This window comes from Zonotrichia leucophrys, chromosome 5, assembly GCF_028769735.1.
Source record: "Zonotrichia leucophrys gambelii isolate GWCS_2022_RI chromosome 5, RI_Zleu_2.0, whole genome shotgun sequence".
Classification (NCBI taxonomy): domain Eukaryota; kingdom Metazoa; phylum Chordata; class Aves; order Passeriformes; family Passerellidae; genus Zonotrichia; species Zonotrichia leucophrys.
The window spans coordinates 45,332,821-45,356,744 of record NC_088175.1 but is presented as its reverse complement, the minus strand read 5'-3'; the positions used below and the strand labels follow the sequence as shown (position 1 = coordinate 45,356,744).

Genomic DNA, 23,924 nt, shown 5'->3' with positions numbered 1-23,924 from the left:
AGATAGATAGATAGATAGATAGATAGATAGATATCGATATAGATATATAGATATAGATCGATATAGATCGATATAGATAGATAGCAATTAGATAAATAACAACAACAAAACAAAAAAGACAATAAAAGGGGGTTGGGAAATGGTAAAGGGAAAAATAAATGGGTGGGGGAAAAAGTCATTGGGAATTAGTAAGGAGCTGGAAAAGAGATTACGGGAAATGAATAAAGAAGAGGGTGTATAAATAAATAAGGGAAAAGCAAAGGGAAGGAAAATGGGAGAGAGAAAAAAAACAATGGGTGGGGAAAAAAAAGTAATTGGGGAAATTAGTAAGGAACTGGAAAATAGATTAAGGGAAATGAATAAAGAAGAGGGTGCATAAATAAATAAGGGAAAAGCAAAGGGAGGAAAAATGGGGGAGAGAAAAAAAAATGGGGAGAAAAACAAAGGGAGAGAAAAAAACCAGTGGGAGGTGGAAAAACAAGGAGGGGGAAGCAACAAAAAGGAAAAAAATAACAGGTAAAATAAATGAAGGGGAAAACATAAATAAACGTGAAAAATTAATTAGGGGAAAAATGAAAATTAGTAAGGGCAAAAATGAGTAAAGGGGAAAATAAGTAAGGGAGGAAATAAATAGAAAAATAATAGGGAAAAACTAAAATAAAAATAAATTTAGGAAAAATAAAAGCAGCTTTTTCTAGCGCTTAAAAACCACATACACAACCCTGGCACTGTTGTTTTGCTATTTTCAGACTGAACTATTTGTATGGATTCAAGTCAGTATTTAAAGGCTGTTCAAAACACGATTCATTTTTTGTTTAATAATTTATTATTATTATAACAAATATTTATTGTTTAATAATTTATCTGCCAGTTCCAGGCCTTTTTTTTTTAAGTACACTGAGCAGGCTATCAGGTCCTATGTGGGTCCACCCCAAAAGGTTGTTCCTTGTAATTTTCAATGCAATCACTGGGGAGAATAATTATATTAGAATGATCCAACATAGAAAAGACTGAACTCAGTCTTGCTTACAGCATCCCAGCCAGGAAGCACCAATTCACTGGGCTTCCCTGGCAGATGGCCCTGAGGAAGTCACTGTTAGTCCCAAATTTTGTGGCATTCAGCTTAAATCCAAAGGGCCCTAGGTACAGACCAAGCTGAAGGGACAAAGCCCTGCAGAAGCTGTTGGCTCAGCAGCAATGCAAATTCCATAGCTCAGCTCAGGAGAAGTTCCTCTAATGGGAACTTGTGGTGGTTTTTTGTTACTCCAACTCAGCCCTCAGTTTGCTAAAAGCCCTGTTCTGCCCCAAGGCTGGCTGATGGCTCCAAAGAAAGAATGACATTCTGAAAGAGCTGGGGTTGAGTAAATCCCCCCCAAAAAACCTGACCACAATTGGTTGTCAGCTTTATGCTTCTTCAGCCTCACAACCACACATGCCTTTTCAGCTGGGACAAACTGGCACAGGGAAATGCTCTTCCCTGTTTGCTCCATGACTATTTTATGGTTTCATAGGCATTTTAAGATCCTCTCAGTTCTACATGGTAAGCAAACACTCTAACAAATGGTCAAACACAGAATGGCACCTTGATATGACACTGCTATTTGTGAACAGCTGTTTTTTCAGACTGAAAAAGAACCAAACTCACAGCAGACTCCGAGAAAGTGATTTATTTCCACTTGTCCTTATGAGTTAAAGACAGCATCTTTTCTTTATAAAACAGTAACATGTACTATTTAGAAAATGATTATACCCTTCTTGTCCAAGTTACACCCAGATATGTCCTCCTATCTTTTACGGGTAGGTTGGTTGGTTGGTTTCTTTCTTTATGAGCAATCCTCAGAATGTAGCGTCAGAAAACATATATAGGTGAGGATAAAGTTACCAGCAAATGGATAAATGTTCCTGGGTAATTTTACATTAACAGAGGAACTCATCCACCAACTAGTGCTCCATGGGCTCCTCTGCCTTCTCCACGGTTTCTTCAACAGGCGGAACCGGCTTCAAGAGAGGGAAAAGAAACATTTTAGGAAGGCAGAAGACAACACTTGACAAATCAGCTTTATCCCCACGGGAGCACCATGAGTGGTAACTGCAGCTCACAAATTACTGTTATCCAAATTAAGCACAGTTGGTAATTAGGAGACTACAGAGGTGTCTTGATAAGGGCATGAGAAACATATGCAACCACTTCTGCTGTAAAAGAGTGAAAACTCATACTCGATCAGAGATGAGGAAAGAAGATGATATTGGAATAGCCTGGCATAAATCCAGTATCAATTGATTTAATAAGCATCTGAGTTACCAGTTAAGATTATACAGCATTTATACAGTAACTACATATTTTAAAAATCACCTTCCTAAAACTCTGCTAGAGTAGTAGATCTAAATTTATGTTAAACATAGTAGATCATATCTAATTATTGTCCTTCAACTAAGCCTATTTATTCATATCTGAACCACTCACCTTTCTCTGTGGTCTCTCCTCAAGACCTTCTAGGAATGGTGCTACATCATCATCATCATAGATGGTAAACTCCATGTCTTTGCCCACAATTCCAATTGAAACATTCTGTCAAGCAAAGGGTTGGAAGCAGTGAGAAGCATTCTCTTCCAATTAACTTTGGCTTTACACCTTTCACTTACAAAAGCTATCACATTTCAAAATCTTTTAAGTAATGCCATTCAAGGGTTTCAATTTCTTTTATTTTGTTTCCTGTTTAGCAATTCCTTAAAACCGCCTATTCTAATTCCATTTTGATTTTCAGTATTTTAAGACGCCTAAAAAACATGGTGCACTAAGAATAAAAAATAATGGAAAATGGTAGATAATTGGAAATCCTTAGAATATTCTTATTCAACAGGTCCTCAATTCATTGTCAAATGTTTGTGCAGCTTTATGATGCTGGATGCTCTATAAGCAGTTGGTGCAATACCTTCACTCACTGCCCAGGTGAATTACTGACTGCTTACCATGCAAAGCTGGGATTGTACAGCTGCAGGTAATGCATCTGAAACACTGACCAAAGCTCAAGATAAGAGTGAAGCCACCAGGGAAACAATGCCTTCTTTAGTGAAAGCATCGTTTTTGTGAAGAAACTTAAATCTGAGATGAACACAGAACAGTAGATAAACTGGTGACATGAAATTAAGGTATTATCTACCAGTATTCAGCTTCCAAGCTTCAGTGCCAGCCATACTTCACAAGAATTTTGTCACAGTTACTTCCAAGTAACAATGGCAAAGGAGACCTAGATGTTACCTTGGTGGTGAGATCCTGTTCAGCAGGAAGAGTCTCTCTCAGGGCTCGCAGTCCATGTTTAACTAGCTCATTCAGATTACCTTAAAATGGAATCAGAAAGACATTGACAAACTTTATGGTATTACCTCTAGACACTCATTCCCCTTCTTCCTAATCCTACCTGACAACTCCAAAATCAGTGAGATTTTTGGGTCAACTTGACTCCTAGACCTCCTCTCCTTTCTGAGCAGAGCTGGTTATAAAAGTTTTCCTTGAGAAACCAGCCTTCCCCTAGATCTCACGTCTAGCACATCCATTTTTGACCCCTGCCTTGCTTCATGTTTTTTTCCCCCAAGCAGGTATTCAGTGGTTCCTCATCATCATCCCATACCAAAATAAATTCACCACTGTAAATGCAGCACCTAAATACTTGCCCTGACATACTAACCCTGCTTTGCTATGGAAACATTTTCCCTGGGTTAAAAAGAGCAGAGGCTTTTCATGTTTTTCACAGCTTTTCTGAGCACAGCTTTTCTTTTCATTAGATGTAATAAACATCTACAGGAAAATCTCAATCATATTCTCTGAAATTTTCTCTGTGCAGATTTACAGTAAGATAAATAACAGTTCTTCATCTTACTAAATGCAAAAAGATGGAGTAGCAGCAGGAGATAAACTGCAGAACTGGTGAACACCAGTGGGTAGAGAGTTCCATTACTCACAGTCAGTGAACTCAGTCATGTGCCTCTCCAAGTAAGTTCGTGCTGACTGTGAACGAGCACCAATGGACATTGCTTTGCAGTCAAAGTAGTTTGCAGAGGGACAAGTCTGGAAGATGTGAGGACCCATATCCTACAAAGAGAGAAGAAAACCCCCACAGAATGTTAAACAAATATAGAAATTCACACCAACTCTGCTGCTGGAGCATGACATTTTCTACATTTCATAGTACATCACACCTACATGTGTGCACAGAAACATATTTTATATTGCTGATCATATCACTCTTCTTAAGCAATTCCTTCCAAACTGTTGTTTAAAAAAACACTACAACAATTAAAAAAAAAAAACTCTTTTTTCCCACTTTGCTTATCTGCAGCTTTTAAAGGGACAAGATGGCTGGCACAAAGAAGTATTTCTTTCTCTGTTCTACAAATTGCACTGCTCAAGTATGCTCCCTACTTCATGGCTTGCAGCAGTATTTTACATACATTCTGTCTTATCTACAAAAAAATAAAAACTTGCTGTAGGCTAGACCACACCATCCAAATTTCAGGCAATATCATAATTTTTTCCAACCATCATCATGTCAACAATCTTGAGGATAGAGATTCTCTGTGTGCTGCATTAAGCAAAATGTTGTTGCTAAACAAGTGAGAGAGAGGCCAGTGGTGATTTCCACATCCATTTTCTTACTGGAAGTTTTAAAAATAATAGTTTGTAAGCATCCAAAATCAATTGCAAAATATTTACATAAACAAATCTCATCTTTGCACCTTAAAATGCTCAGTAAGTGTAGGTAGGATTAACTATTAATTAACACTTCTGAGTTATGTTTTAGAGTAAGATACAGAAAAGTATTTCCTAATTCAGAGAATTTTGACGAGTCTGCCACTTCCATCTTTCCCTCTCAACATCTATTTGTTGCATAAAGTTCCCTGAGCACATTCTCCTGCAGATCAGTGCAGCCAGAGCAGCTTACTCACATCATAGCCTGCGATGAGCAGTCCCACTCCATAGGGCCTCCTGCCGTAGCGCTGGGTTGGAATCTGGGTTTCTTAACAAAGCTAAGGAAACAACCTCAAAATTATATGATAATTACCCAAGAGTTCTCCTAAACCAAGCAGAGATGGACCAAAATGCATCTTTATGGAATATTCTCCAAAAGTATACACAAGCAGTGTGAACGAAGAACTGTCCAAAAACCTTTTTCAACTTTTAAGCTGTGACAGATGAAAGTCATTTCATGAATTGTATAAAAAAAGGATACTGCTTCCAATTAGTGACACTAGGCGAGAAACTGGGAGAGGTCTATCAAACACAAATCTGGAATCCAAACACTCTTGACGCATGAAATTGCTAGGGAGCAAAAATAGAAAAAAATAATTAAAAATTCAAATCAGTGCATAGATCAAAAATACAATGAGAATTTTTCTCAAGGCTTTGTTAAGGTAAGCATTTTTGTTTCAGCTCTGCTCATTGAGCAAAAGGGTCAAAGGCTTTCCATGATTTCATTTCTGCATGACCTATCATTGTTATTGAGAAAGCTGACCACACGTTTGGTAAAGCATGAACTGGGTATTTCAGCCATACAAATGCAGAGAAAGTAGAAGTTCAGGCAGGCAACAGATGGATCCTCTGGAGAAATGGCAAGGTTAAATGGTAACATTGCTTTGTGACACTGCAGCAATTGAAACTTATTTCAGAAATCCTTGCCACCTCTTCTGATCAAAGTTGCTAAAAGGAAGCCCCCCTGAAGCCCACACAAACAGCACTGTATGTGTTTAATAACTTTTTCAAATGTGTGGACACAGAAGCAGCTGCCAGAAGAAAAGGAATGATGGAGTTTCTCAGACTGCTTGGAAACCCTATCACACTGAGGAAACCAGACAGGACTGTTTTACTTGTAACAAAACCAAAGAGCAAAATTTTAAGCCAAACAAATGAGATTTCTGCCAACTAGTTAAAAACTTGCCAGAATTTCATGCTGAGGTCTTTGGCATAATACAACATTAAGCAGCAACTCAAGCCTAATCCTTAGCAAAGCAGAAAATGTCATTTGCAATAGTCTGAATGAACTTTCCCTCATTATTGCAGCACTGTGTATGTCAACAAGCAGGATACTCACCACAAGAGTCTTGCATCGGCAGTGAGTCCAGCAATGGAGATACCAATATGGTTGTCAACATACAGGATTTTTTTCTGATGAGCTGCCAGCTCAGACTGTGCTCTCTATGCATAAAAGGAGAAAGCTATGTAGCAAACTGAACAGTCTGCCAAGCACTGTGGAGAAATCTGCTAACATTTACAGCAAGAACTGAATATGTTCATGAAACAATAAAAAAAATTTAAATTTATAAACTTGCAACAGGAGACAAGAAAAATCTAATTCCACCTCAGTTCTCTCAGAACAAAAGAAAGAACAGACACTTAGTCAAGTTTTGGGAAAAGAAAGGAATAGATTTACTGCTTAATAACAAATGAAAACAAAAAAAAAGAGGAACACATTTGTTATAGGAAAAAAATCTACTCATTTCCTTCACCATTTTGTGCAGATTTGCTTTGCATAAGTACTGGAAGTATTTCAGTCCTCAAGCAAAGGGAATCTGCAATTGCATTCACATTTCATGTCTAAGTACAGACTGCAGAAAACTAATCTGCCAAACCAAAACTTTTCTATGAACAGTACTGTCCCCACTGATTCCAGAGGTCAGAAGTTACCTTGAGAGCCACCAGGACTGCGTGAGTTTTTGACTTCAGCCCCACAGTAGCTGAGCCTTGTTTCACTGCTTCCATGGCATATTCTATCTGATGAATTCGGCCCTGCAAAACCAAGTCAAAGGTTGTCAGTCACTCTCTAGTTAATCCTCTGAATCAGTTTCCAATTTTGCACTCTCAGACCTTTGATTCCCACCCCAGTGGGGACACTCACTGCACAACAGGTTAAATCAAAAGCGATTCAAAGATGGAACTTCCAGCTGAAGTCGGACACTTAACTTTTAATCGGCTTTGCTGCAGGAATGAGTCTTACACAATTGTGTCTCACCAGCCACTCCCCAAAAACTTCTGAACAAGTTATTGGCCAACTGCAGCCCAGTCTGAAACAGGAGTAGAGGTCTCCAAGAAAATGAAGTCCTTACAAGCTCTGCAAGGTGCCAGGAGCTTTAATGTCCATGTAACAGAAGCACTGAGGGTTTTTCCCATTTTCAGCACTCCCATGTCAGACAGCCAACATGGGCATTCCTGTCCTGCAAGCATGGACACCATGGAGCTGCATCCCACCAGCTGGCAGGGAGTGGAACACAGCAGCTCTTATGATGAATGTGCAAGGGATGAGCTACAGAACACCACTTTTCCATAGGTTGTTGGGGATTTTAGGCATAAGGTTTTTATTGAAGTCTACTAGAGGGACCCTAATGTCAAATTTCACCCCTGTTGTAACTGGAATTTCAATAACATAGGATATTTCCTGCCCAAGCTCTCAGGAACAACATGCAAGACTGTAAAAATGTGAAACTACTTCAAGTTTTTAAATCTTCTACTTCCTTTTCTTTACTATTTGAAAATATTTAACATATTTGAAAACATTTCCCCAATAAAGTATGATTTGCTCCTGCATTAACAGTGTCAAAAACTCTTATGGCATCACATCACTGCCTCACCTGCAAGACTGGAAGGAGCAGCAATTGCAGCATAGTAGGAATTTTAAATGTATTTTTCAGAAAAAATCCAACACTATTAATATTTTCAAGGCAATTTAAGGAAAACATAAAATTTGTGCTTTTGATATTTTGGAATATCTGCTAAAACTCTCAAGAGTTTTAGTTTTAAAAGTAATTTTTAAAGTAACAAATAAGACAAAAAAATTAAAGTTTGTGATACAGAACAGAGAAACACAATCATTAAGAAGGATTAAAACAACTCAAAGGCACTTACACCTATCATGGTATTGACTGAAAAAAGGGAAATATTCAAGGTTGTCTTCATGGAGAATGGAAAGGATAGAACACTCTCTGTTGCACTGTATCTCACATGATATAGTACTAGGTGATGAAGAATTTCAGTAGCAATACAAACCCACAAACTAATGATACATTAGCTTTATACTAATACAATTTGCTACTTGCATTTTAAATAAACCTCTAGTTTTGCTGAATAAATGAGTCTTATTCCAAGGCTCTGGTTTTCTCTAAGTGTCTTAAAATATCCATAGTGAGAGAAGAGGCAATATTAAGTACCTCAGCTGACAGTGGCTTTTAAAATTCCAGAATATTTACTTTCAACACAAGCTGTGTAAGTTTCAGAACACACAGTATATGTTTTCAGTAACAATACAAAGTGTGAAACTGATTCAGAGTTCAAATTCAGATTCAAATTCAAATCTCACTTGAACTCCCAATTATAAACTAAATAGTTTCTTTCCCGTATTATCTAGTGGACAGAAGGGAGAAAGACCAGCAGTGGTCTAACTTTGGGGAGATTGAAACTGTTTCATGCTTTGTGTACCTTATTTACCAACTTATTGTAGCTCTGTGAATGGATCAGAGTCATGCAGTGGTTTGGGCTGGAAGGGACCTTTACAAGATCATCCTGCCCAACCACCCAAAGATGACAGCATCTCTTTTGTACCTCACAGGTACATTTAGAAAGCAACTGCTTTAAGCAGCTGGAGGGGACAAGGCCCAGCTAAGCAGCACTCAGGTTCACACACCAGCAGACAGGGATGTGCTGAGTGAGGGCTTTCTGGGACACCTACAGACCACAAAGGGAGACAGGAGCAGCCTGCAGGAAGCTTCAGGCACCTGAGCACAACCTTTGTGACTGCAATACCACTGCTGTGAGGTGGAGAAAACCCAAAAAGCAAGTTAAAACTCCAGTGAGCAAGTGTATAAAGGTTTTACCTGCGGGCTCCAAACCGTGACATCATTGTCATACTGGTTGCGAAACTGGAATGAACAAAATAAAACTCATTAGTATCCTTAACAAGCTAACAGAGTGCTCCTGGAGGAAACCCTGCTTGCTTCCACAGAATCCCAGCATACAGAATCAATAAGGTTGGAAAGATTTCTGATATATCATGTCCAGTCTGTGACTGACCACCACCATGTTAACTAGGCCATGGCAATGAGTGCCACATCCAGCCTCCCTGAACGCCTCCAGGGATGGTGACTCCACCACCTCCCTGGGCAGCCCATTCCAATGACCATCCTTTCTGTGAACAAATTCTTACTTTGTTAAATTCCTTTTGTCGAACTATTAGGTGGAAGGAACCTCTGGAAATCATCCAGTCCAACACCCCTGCCACGGCAGGATCGCAGGAGCAGTGACACAGGAACACATTCGGGTGGGTTTGAATGTGACCAGAGAGCGAGACTCCATGATCTCCCTGGGCAGCCCTTCCAGTGCTCTGACTCGCTCAGTGTAAAGTTTTTCCTTATGGTGAGGTGGAACTTCTCTTGTTTCAGTTTATGGCCACTGCTCCTCATCCTGTCCCTGGGCACCACTGCAAAGTGTCCGGCACCACTCTCCTAGCCCCCTTTGATATATCTGTACGCATTAATGAATCCCCTCTGAGCTTTCTCTGCCAGGCTGAGCAGGCCCAACTCCCGCAGTCTCCTCCCAGCAGAGCTGCTCCAGACCCCTGCAGAGATATCTCCGTGGATCCTCGCAGGGCCCCGGAGCTCTTTGTCCTGGCCCCGAAGCTGGGCCTGCTCCCCGCTTCCATTCCTTTTCACGCCGCCAGCGAGGCCCAGTCCCGCCCGCGGCCCCGCGTGGCCCGGGAACTGCTTACTCACGGGCCCGCTCCCCGCCGCCCGCCCTCGCGGCTGCCCCGCGCCGGCTGGGCAGGCCGGGCAGGCGGCGGGGGTGCGGTGTCCCGGGCCGTGAGCCCTGACCCGCCCCAGCGCCCCTCACCATGGTCCTGCGTGCCGGCGGCGGCTCCGAGTGGCTCGGGCAGCGAGCGCTCCGGGACGGGAGCGGGCAGGCAGCGCCAGCCGCGCCCCGAGTCATCGATGCGCCGCGCCTGCGCGCTGCCGCTGAGGGCGAGGCGGCTCCCGGAACGCCGATTTAAATTACCTAATTTGTTTTGTTATTTTTAGGCTTTCTGATGAATAAAGAAGTTCATTTGGTTCGGAAACGACTTCCTCTCCTCGCCGTTTTTGCGTGGGAACAGGATGTACAAACATTTTATGAGGCGAGCTGAGCAGCTTTCGGGTGTCCCGGCGCTTGCAGTAAATATTCCCGCCGCCTTCCCCGAGGGCGCTCCCCAATAACTTCCTACGGCAAAAAGGGAGTCCCCACAGCTCAGCTCCCTTCACTCCGCCCGGGAAATAGAACCACTCGCAGACATTTCCCCTCATTTTGGCAAAACCGCCTTCGTTTTGATAGAGGGATAAACCACGCCAAGGCTCCCCATTGTTCTGTATTTATCCAGCGAGGAATGGCAGCGGCCGGGATTTTAGCGATAAAAAGGCAGGATTGTAAAACTACGTGGTAATAGCTGCGTGAACAACTTTGGAAGCTGTATGAACTGCTGTGTTTATGAAGTAACAACTGAAGTATTTTCCCGAGTAATCTTTCCCCTTTATGAGATGGATAGAACAAGATCTAGCCAAGCCGAGCTCAGCAGATGTCCAGCTATTTTATAAAAATTTATTCCGGAGGGAAGGGCTGGGGTCCCGCAGCAGCAGGAAGGGGGCAGCGCTCGCAGTTCCTGTGCCGCACAAGCGCTCCCTATTCCCAGGGCAGCAGCGCAGGAGGATGCCGGAGGCAGGAATAATCTCTGGAACGGGGAAATGCTTACCGTGGCAGGAAGTCATTCACTTCCCTCTGGATGCTCCTGCTTGCCCTTTAGGCTCAGGACGAGACCGCTACAGGCAGGGCTAGAGCCAGAGGATTGGAGGGGTATTTGTGATTTCACCTCCATGTGCTGGTGTCGGACCCAGGACATCCCTCTGGCTGTCCTGAGCAGCCCAGACCCCTGCCTGGGGGCTCAGAGACCCTGGCACACAGCCCTACATGCCTGTGGTTTTCATTATGACCCGTGGAGCAAGTTACCAACCTTAGATGAAGATCTGCAAGCCATGACAAATTAAGTAGAATGATAGTGAATTTATCACAAGGTGAAAAAGTAAATTTTGGGGGTTTTAGAATGGGGATTTGAGGGGCAAGATGGAGGGAACTGCTTGTGTCCAGCCTTTCTTCTTCTTCCTGGCCTCCATCTTCTGCTGTGATATTGGCACTTTGAAATTGGTTTAGAGTGGAAGCTCACTGTCTAACATAGGTGATAGGTATTGGAAAGTAATTGTAAGCATTATACACGTAGTTTTCAGTATAAACACATAACACCGCCCTGGGGGCAGGCAGAGTGCCACTGACTGTTGTACTGAGTTGACCTCAGCAGGACAGGAGAAAGAATTTTATAAATTCTATTTATAAATAAATAAACAACCTTGAGACCAAGAAAATAAGAGCTCTGACTCTTTCTTCAAGTGCTGGGCTGGGAAAAGAGACTTTCTAACTTGTCTTGGTGTCACTCTGACCAGCTAGAGATCCCAACATGCTGGTGCTAAAGAGCACCCAGCTTATTCCTCATCAAAGTATTTGAACTGAGCGTGTATGTGTCAATTCAGAAGGTGAGAAAGGCAAAATCAAACAGTTCTTTTTCAGATAACAGAGCCATCACACCAAAAAGGAAGTATTTAGCATATACTACAAATTTAATTGCAGAGCAAAAAAGTGAATCAATATATTACATTGAGACATCACAATGTAAAAGAGTACCAGACTGAAAAGTAAAGCTAAAACTACCCTCTCTTTTAAGTAAACTACTTATTAAAAAATCTAAGTTAGGAGAAAATTATCAGTTTCTCTGGGTCTGCATTGAAGGCACTTGAGACAGTAGTTCATGTTTGGACTCGGGTGTTATTATTTCTTATCAGTAAAACAGTCTCACAACCATGAGTTCAGCAGCTTTTCATTAGAAGGCACAAAATGGCCAACAACCTCTTGTTAGAAGGTCCTTTAAGACTAAACTATCCAATAAAGAATTGACACCTAGATTATTTTCCCTTTTAACCCAATAACTGACCCCAAAGAGCCCACAATGGGACTTTTCTGCCCAATTACAAAATGCCACCCAAACCCATGAAGAAGAAACCCAGGATGACACCCTGTGCACTCCATCTTGCTTCCATCCACAACATACCGAAAAACCCAACAGCTAAATTTCTCAGCAAGTGCTACACTGCTCTCTATCATCTCTTTCACACTTTTGTGGATTCCAGTCTATCTTGAAGTCTAGGAGACGTTCTCCGTGAATGAGGGTCAAAGTCAGTGCTCCCCTGGGGGCCAGGGCACCCCAGAGCAGACAGAGAAATATTCCCTGTGCCCTGGATTTCCACAGAAAATAATATTTTCTCCCTTTTATTTTCACAGTTGGCAACCTGGTAACCAGGATGACTTTGGAGCAATGAATACACAAGTTCAGTGCCCAGTAGGGTCCAAATGAAATGTAAGGAATGATTAGGAAGGAGAACAAAACAAAGCATTGCTGTGCCCTGTATAAATCCATGCTGCATCTGACACCGTCAAATATTGGCCATGACTCTTGTTTCCTCCCTTGAAATGATGTGGCACTGGGAAAAACAGAAAGGATTCAAATTATGGAATAGCTTCATATAAAAGATGACAGTAAGGAGTAAAGTCCTCAGTGTATATAGCAGGAAAGGTTTTGAACTCTTGCCAAATCACAGCTGGCACAGACATGCTGGATAGAGTCAATGCTTCTCTCTGTCCTGCAGGGCTGGTACAGGGTGCCATTAAAAGCAGCAGGCTCAAGCCAAGGGGGTATTCTGGGTCTTGTCATACCTGTGCTGTGGAAACCTCTGCATCTGAACACACTGTGGGTTTTTGGTCATGTATTGAGAGATTCACATTGGAGATATTGGATGATTCACAGACTAAACTCTCCAACCCACCAATGCTGCTGCTACAATGTTTGAGCTCAGTGCAGCAGTGAAAGCATAGCTAACCTAAACCATGCATATACAGTCTCAAGAGAAACTAATGAGCCTGTTTTATTCTATGCTGTGTTTCCAGCAGAGTTATAAACAGCATCTGACATCTGAGCAATGACAGGCATTGCTCTGCAGAGATTAATGTACAGCAACTGAAAGGCAAGGCCATTATGCCTCTGCTTCTGCTGATTCACGAGAGGAAACAACATTCCTGTAAGTCCCTTTTTGGGATACCACTCACCATCAGCCCACATTAACCCCTGTGTGCTATGCTCCTGTAGTTAGAGGGAGTATTTTGGCAAAAGATTGGCTCCTCTGAGGTCAGTGGTGACAGTCTGGGAGCACTCCCAGGGGCTGCACGTTGTGCTGCTTAGGCACAGCAGACTGCCAAAGGAGGAGGAAGAAAACTGCTGTGCCAGTTAAGAGACAGACTGAATGAAGGCAGTGCCTCCATCCCCCTGGAGAAGGGGAAGGATAGATCCCAGAGAGATCACAGAGCCACTCCTGTCAGATGGACAAGTGGTTGCCCACAAATAGCAGTGCTGTCATAATGGTGCTCAGACTGAGCATTTTGACTAAGTTATTTTGAGAACTGTCTTACTGCCTTGACAATGTGAACAATCCATATTTGGATTTAATACAGGTAAGAGATTTGCTTCATTAATAGATATATGTTAACCAGTCTACTTAATTAATTAGAAATCTTGGTGTATGACATATGTAGTATTTGATGACATTTTCATCAAGTAGGTTAAGGTTAAAAATAAAAATTTGACAGCAGCTATAAATGTACATACTTGTCTTTAGAATAAAGACAATCTTAGAAGTTCTTACAAAGAAAAATAAATGTATAATTTTGTATTAATACTGTAAATAGGAAAAAATAACCTCTCTATATAAATTACGCCAGATTTCTTTCCTATTTTTTTGCTGGCACATTAGTAGAGATACAGACATATCAGTCTCTATGACAAACTTGCCTTCGTGTTGCCAGAGGCTTTTTTTACCATTTTTAAAATACTGACCAACTTAAACTGACCAGTTTAAATCACTGGAATATCTTGTCACAAAAGATGTTAACTACGCACATTTTAAAGTCCACTCCTTACTTTTTTTAATCCCTAGCTTTTGTGGGCTGACGTCAGTTGACCTTTCAGGACAGGCCTACAGGGCAACTAACCTTGCTTGATCATCAAAGCTGGCTAGGAAAGACCAGGCAATGCTGAAAGCAGGCTTAAATAATCCCTGTGGAAAGAGAGCTGCAGGAAAGGGTCTGGCTCTTTCTGTCCAGTTCTGGAACAAACAAAGGCACAAGGTTCAACACAGCAGAGCTGTTGTAGCATATCCTGCTCAGGGAAATAGTTTTTATTTGTTGGTTCTTGTTTGAATGGGGACCAAAAATATATATAGAGATAAATTTAGATGGATATTATTTCTGGTTATTTCTGGGACCTGAAATTTATTTCTTCACTCTGAGTGAGGAAGAGTTTCTGTATAATATGCTTTTATTTTATAAGAAAAATGTATTTTGAGCTGTAAATTGCTTGATAGCCCAGAAATTATGATTTAAACAGCATACATAGAATTGTCTGAGTCATCAAAATACAACTGAAGAATGATCATAATTTATGGAGCATTATGAAAGGTATTGTTGCAGTTATAAGAAAGTCTGCTAAGCTTTTCATTTCAATGAAAAAGGATGGCAGTTACTAAGTTTCTGTGGATAAGAGATCCATTTCAGTGAGCATATAGCTGCATAAGCTCTTTCAAATATATTAACTGCTCTCTTGATTCATATTGTTGGAACTATTTTTAAGTATATCTGAATCAAAACCAAAGCATCAAACCTTCAGCAGCAGATATATAACAATTTTGAGACAGAATGGTGAACAGATTCACTAATAAACACTATCTCAGGTTCAAAATTTCTCCCTATGAAAGAATCATCACAGATAGGAAATAACAGCATGGCACAGAAATGAAGCCATGAGACCACTAATGGATCCCATTTCCTTACCACCAACATTGTTGTCATATTAAATTAATGAGTAGACAAAGTATTACCTTCTCACTTATGCATTTATATCATTTATATGCCATAAATATTTTACAATGAGTGCTTGTATGTAGATCACACAATAAAATGTTCACAATATTTTTGCTGCATCTACTGGTGCCAAAAACTTCTGCTTGAAAAATGGAAATACATTTACAGAATGTAAACAGAAACAAATTTTCTTGAGGATATTAAACTGAAAAGAAAAAAAAAAAAAAAAAAAAAGAGAGAAAAGGCCCTAGGAATGGTGTACTATCCATGGCAAAGCATTAAGGATTTATGTGACACTTCTCTTTACAGGCATTTTCAAGTTCTGTGGGAGAGATAAACCTTGTAATAGTTACTGTTTAGGCAATGGTTCTGGTATTTGTAGACCACATCTTTTAAAAAGTGACTCAGCCTATTCTTACTGTGGATTGAGTTTTTGATTAGGAAAGACATCAATAGAGAACTAATATGCAGGAAAAATAGATGTTTGAGTAGGCTTTAGTCTTAAAAATCCTGCTGTCATCAGCCTGTTTTTTTTTTTTTTTTAACATTTTGCCAAGCCCCTAATTTTGCTACACGGATTTTAACAGCTTTGCTGTCATGCATATCCCAGTTTTCATAGAACAAATTTTGTTTGGCACAGTCATCCTTATTGCATGTATTCCTAAACTAATAACAATGCAAGCAGAAATTTAAGCCTGTCCTGACAAATGTGAGAGAGCTTCTGGCATTGCTGTGTCCATTGTCTGCAATAGTTCGGACAGATCACAGAGCTCAGACACTGCATCACACATGCTTAAATTCTGAAAAAATTCCATTGATGTAAGGATAATTCTAAATCCCGAGTATTTGGCACAACCCTTGGCTTCTCTGCCTGGTCGCTGGAAGGATTCAGTGATGGGCCAAAAGGGCTCTAAATTAATTCCAGACCATCTTGATGTAACCCTGCCTTGAGTGAGTATCTAAAAAGCTCTGCATTTGTTATTAACATATCAGCACAGAGTCACACATCTGCATGTCTGGTTTTAATTTTAAGAAGTATGTATCAAATAAATTTGTGACTACAGATGTCTCATTCACAACAGATTCCACGGCATGAAAATATTTTTTTTAAGCTGTGTTTATCACATCATTAAGCAAATGGGAATAATGATTATTCAGATAATAGTTGTTACCAAATGAAAGGTTTCATACTTGGAGCACAGAAACTAAAAAAAACAAACAACCAAAAAAACTGTGAAATCAGAAGACTATTCCTGCATTTATATAGACCTTTTCAACTGTTTTATAATACTCATTAAGCACAGGAAGATATTATCCAGGTTGAAAATTGAATACATGCCTTAGGACTTTGAAGGGACCAGTGATAGAGGCTATCAATTTTTTGTTATGCAATTCAAAATGCATTACATCAATACAATTTCCAGAAAGCCCTGGACACCTTCTTGCTTCACAGTGAGCAGTGAATACAAATGGATTTGTATTTCTTTCTGTATTGCAGAAAATCTCATGGGTGAAAGTTACAAAATAATCTTCTCTCAAACAGAATGCTTCTTCTTTCAAATTCTGTATTCTCACTATTACCTTTACACAATACTCAGCATGTTATTTAGGTTAGTTTCAGACAAAAATACTCTTCTTACCACTAAAGCTAAACATTAATTTGATCAGGATCTTATCCAAAAAATCACTTACACAATGTAATTTGAAGTATTCCCTGGTGTTGCTTCCCTGTCAATAATAACCAAGCTTCACTCGTGTATGTAGCTTGCCCTTTCATATTGTGGCTTTCTTCTAAAGTGACATCAGTATATATTTCTAAAATGCAAATGAGACTCATTAATGATTTCTTCAGAATATAGTCAACTTGGAATTTAAAATCTAGTTTCTGGGTTACACTCTTTAGAGCATTACCAGTGGGTTTTTTTGACTGACTTACTTCAGTATAGCCACAGTTTTGCTTAGATCTTGAACATGTAGTTGGTACTGCCAAATTTAAAACAAATTAGGAAAGCATATAAAAGACATTGTATTTCTTCTTTTATGTAAAGCTGACAGTTACATGATTAGATCTCCAAATTCCATATCATAACATCTGCCTGGTGAGTTTAAAAGATTAATCTGGACACTGAGTATCACCCTCCAGCAACACATTTATGAACGGTCTTCTGGGTTTTGGCCTAAATCTGATTTGCCACAAAGAAGGAAAGAAATTGAAAAATAGGTCAGGAATTGATACTACAACTTCATTATGCACATTGGTATTTTTACCAGGTTTTTAGTAACACAGCATTGTGCAAGTGTAGTATACCAGTAAAACAACAGCAGTGCTTCATTCTTGGGAGGGGTTTACCTCTCCTTTAGCAGACCTTTGAGCGCTGGTTAGAAAATGAACAACTTTCTCTGGTTTCTAGCCAGGGAGGAACTCATTATACACTCACTTCTGCAAAGTGAAGTGAATGCAAATTTCAGAGAATGTTTCTCAGCGCATGAAAGGCTATTTCTCAATCTGCACTGCTGCATAAGCATTATCACTGTGTTAAGGTCTTTCCTTAAAATAGTTGATAGCTTTTTAAACATATATCCATCTCTGCATACGTTCTTCCATACTTTTTCTCTTCCTTAACAAATACTCTTCTCAGATTAGGCTGGGTTATGAAGGATCTGTGATGAGCATTCACAAATACATCAAAGTTAAAGTGAAATTTCTCCACTTCAAATAGTTGAGAAGCAGAAGAAACAAGTATGATACTCAAAACCTACTTGAAAAGTAGCAGATAAAGGAGAAAAAAATAACTAACAAACCTTTCAAGATTGAATTACTATTGTAGCAACAAAACCAAGGAGGGCATTAGTCTGGAAGTGCAGTGCTAAAAGAGCAGCCAAAGAGATTGAGCTGCTAGAGGAATCCAGCACCATCCAGGAAACAGAGCAGAATTCCTGACAAGGAAAAGAAAGTAGTCCTTTCTGTGTGTCACATGGAAAATTAAGCTTACTTGGCCAAATACATTTTGCTTTTACTTGCTCTTCTATTAATTACGGTATTTCTCTGAAGAGAAAAAAAAAATCACTCTGGGCAGTAAAAAAAAAAAAAAAAAAAAGGACATGAATGCATTTATTTCCAAAAGCACTCTGGAGTAAAAAAGTAAAAACTGGCATTTCCTATTCACATCCATGGGAAGAGTAGGTCTTGGTTAACCACATTCCTCGTAGAAAAGTCTCAAGAACATTGGCATGGACTTCCTACATGTGATGTGGATGCTTGACTGACCTAATCTGTTCCCCAGCTCATTCAAGAACCCCAGACAGATTGCTAGCAAATCTGTCTGATACCTGATATATTTACTTCTGGAGAGGACAGCATACCTCCTTCCCATCTCAAGTCTCTCAGACACAACTTCTAGCCAAGGAAGTAAGAGCCTGCTACAGAGACCTGGGAGAATGGGAACAGGAACATTTAAATAAAGTTCCTCAGACTCATCCATGAAAAAGTCTGTACTTTAAAAAAAGACAAAACTTGACTAAACAGGCAGTAGAGGAGTAAGTAATTTCCTATCACTTCTGCTTACTCGTGGTATGATGTTCCACCCTCTTTTGTAATGCTCCTTTGGAAAGGATGCTCAGGAATCTCTTTTTTCATAATGGCTTTATTCTTCCTGGAAACACAGAAACCAAGAAAATTGTCTAAGAAATAAGGGGGTGGTGTAAGCCCAGACTGCTGTCCCTGCTGTGTCAAGCGAGGCTTGCAGGATTGTTCTAGATGATATATGACCCTCAATAATTGGAGTGTCAAACTTCTGGCAAAAATCTTTAGGCAGTAATCTGATAAAGGTCACCAGATGGTCAAAGATCTTGTGGCTATAGTTTGAGAAGCTCACAAGGTAGTTCCAAATGTGGAACTGAAATGAGGCTGAAGAGTCCAGTCTTTTATGGAGCACAAGTAACTCCTGAGATTTTAGAGAAGTAGCCTTTGAAAGTACTTCTGATATTCTGAGGGGAGCTGAAGGTGATGCTCACAGGGAGATCTTTTCCTTAAGCTGTATAATAACAGGCAATAGCCTGTTTTCGGGCTCTCTGGAAAACAAATAACGTGATGTTGCAGTTCTGAAAACTTCTCCAGTTGCCACAGTGGAGCTGACATGCTACTAAGGTGTCATTCAGAAATCAGAGTCCCAGGTATGGGGTTTTGTCTTTGGACTACTGCTCTTTCCCCATCTGATTGAAACAATACTCAAAAGCAATTCTCTAGTTGTGCTGGTGGAATAATAAGGTATTTTGATATTTGGTCCTGAAGACCCCAAAAGCCTAATTAACAAATGCTCCTGACACTAGTGCTAATGATCTCCGTGAGTATAAAGAGAAAGTTGGCAAGGAATATTGGCTATCAGTGCAAAGGGAATAATCATCTGAGATTAGGAAACAATTGCCAAGATCAGTGCACCTCTCAAGATCCCAGAGCAGAACCCAAAAGAAGTAGAAGAAAAATTCCAGCAGTAGCCAAAGAAAACAGGAAAAGTTTCCAGGTTGGGAGTCAGCATATCACAATGTATGAAATGACAAATCAATTTGATTCAGTGGACATTTCAACTCAATAGTAGAAACAGATTTGTGCTTATTATCCCATTGTCATTATGCAGGGGGCCAATACTTGTGTCCTCCCCTGCTGTTGTTATTACATTACAAAAGTTCTATTGTCATTATACTGCAAAGGTCCCATACTGCTAGAGCTTCATACCTCCTTGATGCTTCTTGTAGGCAGACCCTCTAAGCACTGACTCTTCCTGCTTCACACAACAACCAACTGCCTCCAGTTCTCCCTTACCCACCCAATCCACTCTTTTATAGCATCTTCTTCTCTTTGGCTACAGCTGCAGCCTGGTAGTCAGGCCTGTTCCCAATCTCTAATAACTGGCTCAGCTGAAACTCCTTAAGGGGTAAGATTACTTTCTATACTACCTTTGCTTTCTTCTATTGTATCCCCCTACACCCTGCTGCTATCAGTAAGATTATCTACCCTGGAGCAGTGGTACAGATAAGGCCTTCAGGGTGAACAGAAACAGATCAGCTGATAAAGAGTATGGAAGCTTTGCCTTATTCAAACAAAGTGTCTTTAGCTTACTTCTAATCATCAAGAAAGCTTTTTAAGAAGTGAGCCCTTCAAGTCCTATAGCCTGTCCAGATGGAAAAATGAAGTGAAAAGTGGGGGAAAAAAAGGTGGGGAAGGAAGAAAAACAGATGGGAGGTTTCTTATTGGAAGAAAGAGCTTTTGACTGTTGTAACATTTTGTTTGCATTCCATATCTAAAAATTTTGCATTTGTGTTTGTGAATGATTCCTGCTGATTAAGCAATTGAAAACTCATGGGAAGTACCCCATTCTACTGGTTTAGGTTCACATAAGTTAAACTTCTGCAGGTCACTTGATACAAACTTTTTGAAGTAACTTGAAAACTGGCTTCACCAACATCTAAACCATCATGTCCATTTATAAAAGTAGTTTATCTGTGTTTTAGGTTAAATCAAACTTAAACAAATGTGCTTCTGGATACTGCTGTGGCAAGTGGAACTTATACCACATAACAATCAATTATATACTCATTTCACTTACATCCCAGGTCAATATATTCCTGTATCTACTATAAAAACAAAGGTTTTTAGCTAGACCTCCCAGAATCATGTTTATAGATAATTATTGTTCAAAGCATAAGATATATATATATATACATATTAAAGCAGTACTCCTGCCTATCCTCCCTAAGGCCTCTTTTGCTAGGCAGTAAAGAATTAGGCCTCTCAGCTGAAAAGCTGAAAATTACCTAGTTATTTTCATTTACATGCCAGATTATTGTATTTTACAGCAATTCAAGATTTTTCTGTTCAGATATATGCCAATTTCACCATTAGATTTGGTACAGACCTGTTTGTGGAAGAGACCTGACTAGGGGGGGTAACTGGGTAGGATACATCTCAGGGTTTCAATTAAAACCACAACTGTCTCATGTACCTTTTAACAAGTAAATTGTTAAGTCTGGAAAAATATCTTCCTTCTTCAAATATATCAGAAAACACTGAAAATTCAACTAATTTTTTCCTTAAAACTAGAATGCTGTTTTCCTTTTCCCCTCCAATCCTTTCAGAACTCACATAAAAAAATATGTCCCCTTCCCATCAATCATGGGAAGGGGACATGATAGTAAATAAAAGCAAAACTTAATTTATGTGTAGCTGATGTATTACTCACTTTCAGCATTAAAGAAAGCAAATATGCCAAGTATGTAATATTTTAATGATCAGGACTACTTAAACAACTTCCCAATAAGAAATCAAGGCCAAAACTGAAGATCATAAAATCTTGTTTAGACCCAAACATTAACAGTACCATCTGACAGGTAATGATAATTTTTTAATACAAAAGTGCTTCAGAATTAACAGCAGCAATTTCAATATATGATGTAAAGAACTTCAGCTAAAGTGTGTCATTCAGCTGCTTTGGTATCTGGGTAACCTCCTGGTACATAGCTTTTTTGTAATTTTCAGACATCAAATAATGAAAGTAGTGTGTAGTATTTTAAATCCCAAAGATTGGATACATTTAGGAGACCTACATTCAGGAAACTGCTACTTTGCAATAAGCCCTACAATAGTTAAGTACTAAATACCAAAGTGGCCCAGAATTACAAACTTTCAAACTGTTACTAAGCACACATTGGTACTAGGCATTAATTATTATGAATTTTAGAGTCTTTGAAATTAGCAGCAGTCACAGAGAAACAGATTACAAACCAGCAACTTTCACAAATCAGAAAGTAAACAATAATAAAGGGTAATACAGTTTTACGTTCACTTCATTTACTAATTGTGTTGTTTGTTCACTATGCTTTTCTCTCTAGCAATATATTGGCATTATACAGTATTCATGTTTAGTAAACATTCTAATTGTAGTAAATAAATAATTTTTAATGCAGCTGTAAAAAATACTCAAATAAATATAGCAGTGTAGTTTGTTGTAGGTCAATGCTAGTGAATACTGTAGCAGTGAAATTTACTACGTGATGTCTATTGCTCTGGAAAAAATATTTGAATGTTGACTAAATAAAAACATCTGTAACTCATTTTATGGTCAGTGTTACGCTAGTAGTTATAAGAAAATAAGATATATGTGTTTCATATGACTTGCAATCGATATAGTATTTTTTCCAAATGTAAATATTCCATGTCTATTTGAAGTAGACAGATTTTCAGGTTACAAAAAACCCTTGAGACAGTTTTTTCCATGCTTACATAAAACTTACATAGTCACAGAATCATTTAGATTGGAAAGGATCTCTGAGACCTTGAAGTCCAGCCTTTGACTTATCACCACTGTGTCAGCAGACCATGGCACTGAATGCCACATCCAGTCATTCCTTGAGCACCTCCAGGGACAGTGGCTCCACCATCTCCCTGGGCAGCCCATTGCAATGTTTGACAGCCCTTTCAGTGAAGACATTTTTCCAGACTCAGGTCCAGCCTGAACCTCCCCTAGCACATTTTAAGATTGTGTCCTCTCATCCCGTCACTGGTTGCCTGGGAGAAGAGGCCGACCCCCACCTGGCTACAACTTCCTTTCAGGGAGTTGTAGAGAGCCATTAGATGACACATAATTTAACAATCACAACAGGACACATTATGGAATGGCATAAATGATATTGCAAGTGCATGACAAATAGGAACTCAGTTAATGATGTAAATTGAAACACAGTTCTTGGCTCACACAGTGTTTGAGTTTCTTATGTTAAGCATCAGCATTGCTGGCTCGTTACTACTAATTGAGCATAAGTGCAAAGATATCATAATGTCAACTTCTGCATTTCCCTAATCAGCTCTGGTAAAAACCTATTGCTATGTCCAGTTTGTTTCCTTTCAAGGTCCTTTCCTCAAAGGTTGTTGTAATTCAAATTCAGCAACAGAAGAAATGTGTTGCTTTTGCTATTGCAGGTCAATTGTTATCCTTTCGTTGCAAGGTCCAGCAGGTGCACATGGCTGATTGTTTCTACACCATTACTTTGTATACCAGCATGCTAAGCTCATTTTAGCTATAAATAAGCACATAAAATTTAATCAGCAGAAGTTAATAACTTGCATTATCTAGATTTAGAATTGTAAAATTTCCACAGCATACCCTTATTTTTACTTATGTAGTCAGTTCAGAAATTCTGTTCACAATTTTCTAAAAGATTCTACTCGTTAAAAATATCAACTAACAAAAATACACATCTTGGAAATATTAAAACACATTTCCACATCTAGCTCTTCCTCCTCTTACTGTAACATCATGCATTAGGATGATAAGCACTAGTTTTGAGTACAAAAATAGCTGAGTTAAATGATCCCATCACTTACGTGTTACTTGATCTTGTGACACTGCTTTACCTCCATTTGTTTGCCTTTGACAACTAAATACATCTGGATTCTTTATAAATATTGAGGGTTGTATCATTGTGCTGTACAGAGGCGACAAAAGCAGCAACCCCATCAGAATTACAAAAACATTTCGCTTCACTCAGTGTGCAGCTTTTTATGTGGTAAATTCTCAGCTGTCTTAATGGTTACTGCTTTCAATAAACTGTGGTTCACAGAATTGGAAGGGACGCACAAGGATCAAAGGCCAGCTCCTGGCGCAGCACAGGACACCCCAGGAGTCACACCTTGTGCCTGAGAGCATTGTCCAAATGCTCCTTGAGCTCTGACAGGTTGGTGCTGTGACCTCTGCCCTGGGGAGCTGTTCCAGTGCCTTCTGGGTGAGGAACCTTTTCCAGATATCCCCTGGCACAACTTCATGAATGAATGGCCAACAGGACTTTCAGCTAAGATGCTAAGAGCAGGCTGATGAATTACTGCAATTTTACACAGTATTGATTACAAATG

General features: G+C 39.6%; 1 protein-coding gene and 1 long non-coding RNA gene across 2 annotated transcripts; both read right to left on the bottom strand.

Moving 5' to 3' along the window:
- Positions 1-1,652: 1,652 nt before the first annotated feature.
- Positions 1,653-10,035, bottom strand: PSMA1 (proteasome 20S subunit alpha 1). Its single transcript, XM_064713915.1, has 10 exons — positions 9,872-10,035; positions 8,860-8,904; positions 6,680-6,781; positions 6,087-6,190; positions 5,229-5,317; positions 4,945-5,015; positions 3,961-4,090; positions 3,260-3,339; positions 2,465-2,569; positions 1,653-1,998 (listed from the first exon to the last, which is right to left on the bottom strand). Exons 1-10 carry the CDS (start codon positions 9,965-9,967, stop codon positions 1,942-1,944), a joined length of 879 nt encoding a protein of 292 aa, XP_064569985.1. The 5' UTR covers positions 9,968-10,035; the 3' UTR covers positions 1,653-1,941.
- Positions 10,036-18,385: 8,350 nt separating this feature from the next.
- On the bottom strand, positions 18,386-19,804 carry LOC135448063 (uncharacterized). Its single transcript, XR_010440384.1, has 3 exons — positions 19,755-19,804; positions 18,589-18,675; positions 18,386-18,452 (listed from the first exon to the last, which is right to left on the bottom strand). It is a non-coding gene; the product is annotated as an uncharacterized LOC135448063 (long non-coding RNA).
- Between the last annotated feature and the right edge of the window lie 4,120 nt (positions 19,805-23,924).

Coding starts and splice junctions, on each gene's coding strand:
- PSMA1 (XM_064713915.1), bottom strand. CDS start 9,967: ATGACTCGGGGCGCGGCTGGCGCTGCCTGCCCGCTCCCGTCCCGGAGC. Junction 5,016..5,228: donor AGTGTCACTAATTGGAAGCA/GTATCCTTTTTT, acceptor AGCTTTGTTAAG/AAACCCAGATTCCAACCCAG. Junction 1,999..2,464: donor AGGAGAGACCACAGAGAAAG/GTGAGTGGTTCA, acceptor CCTCTCTTGAAG/CCGGTTCCGCCTGTTGAAGA.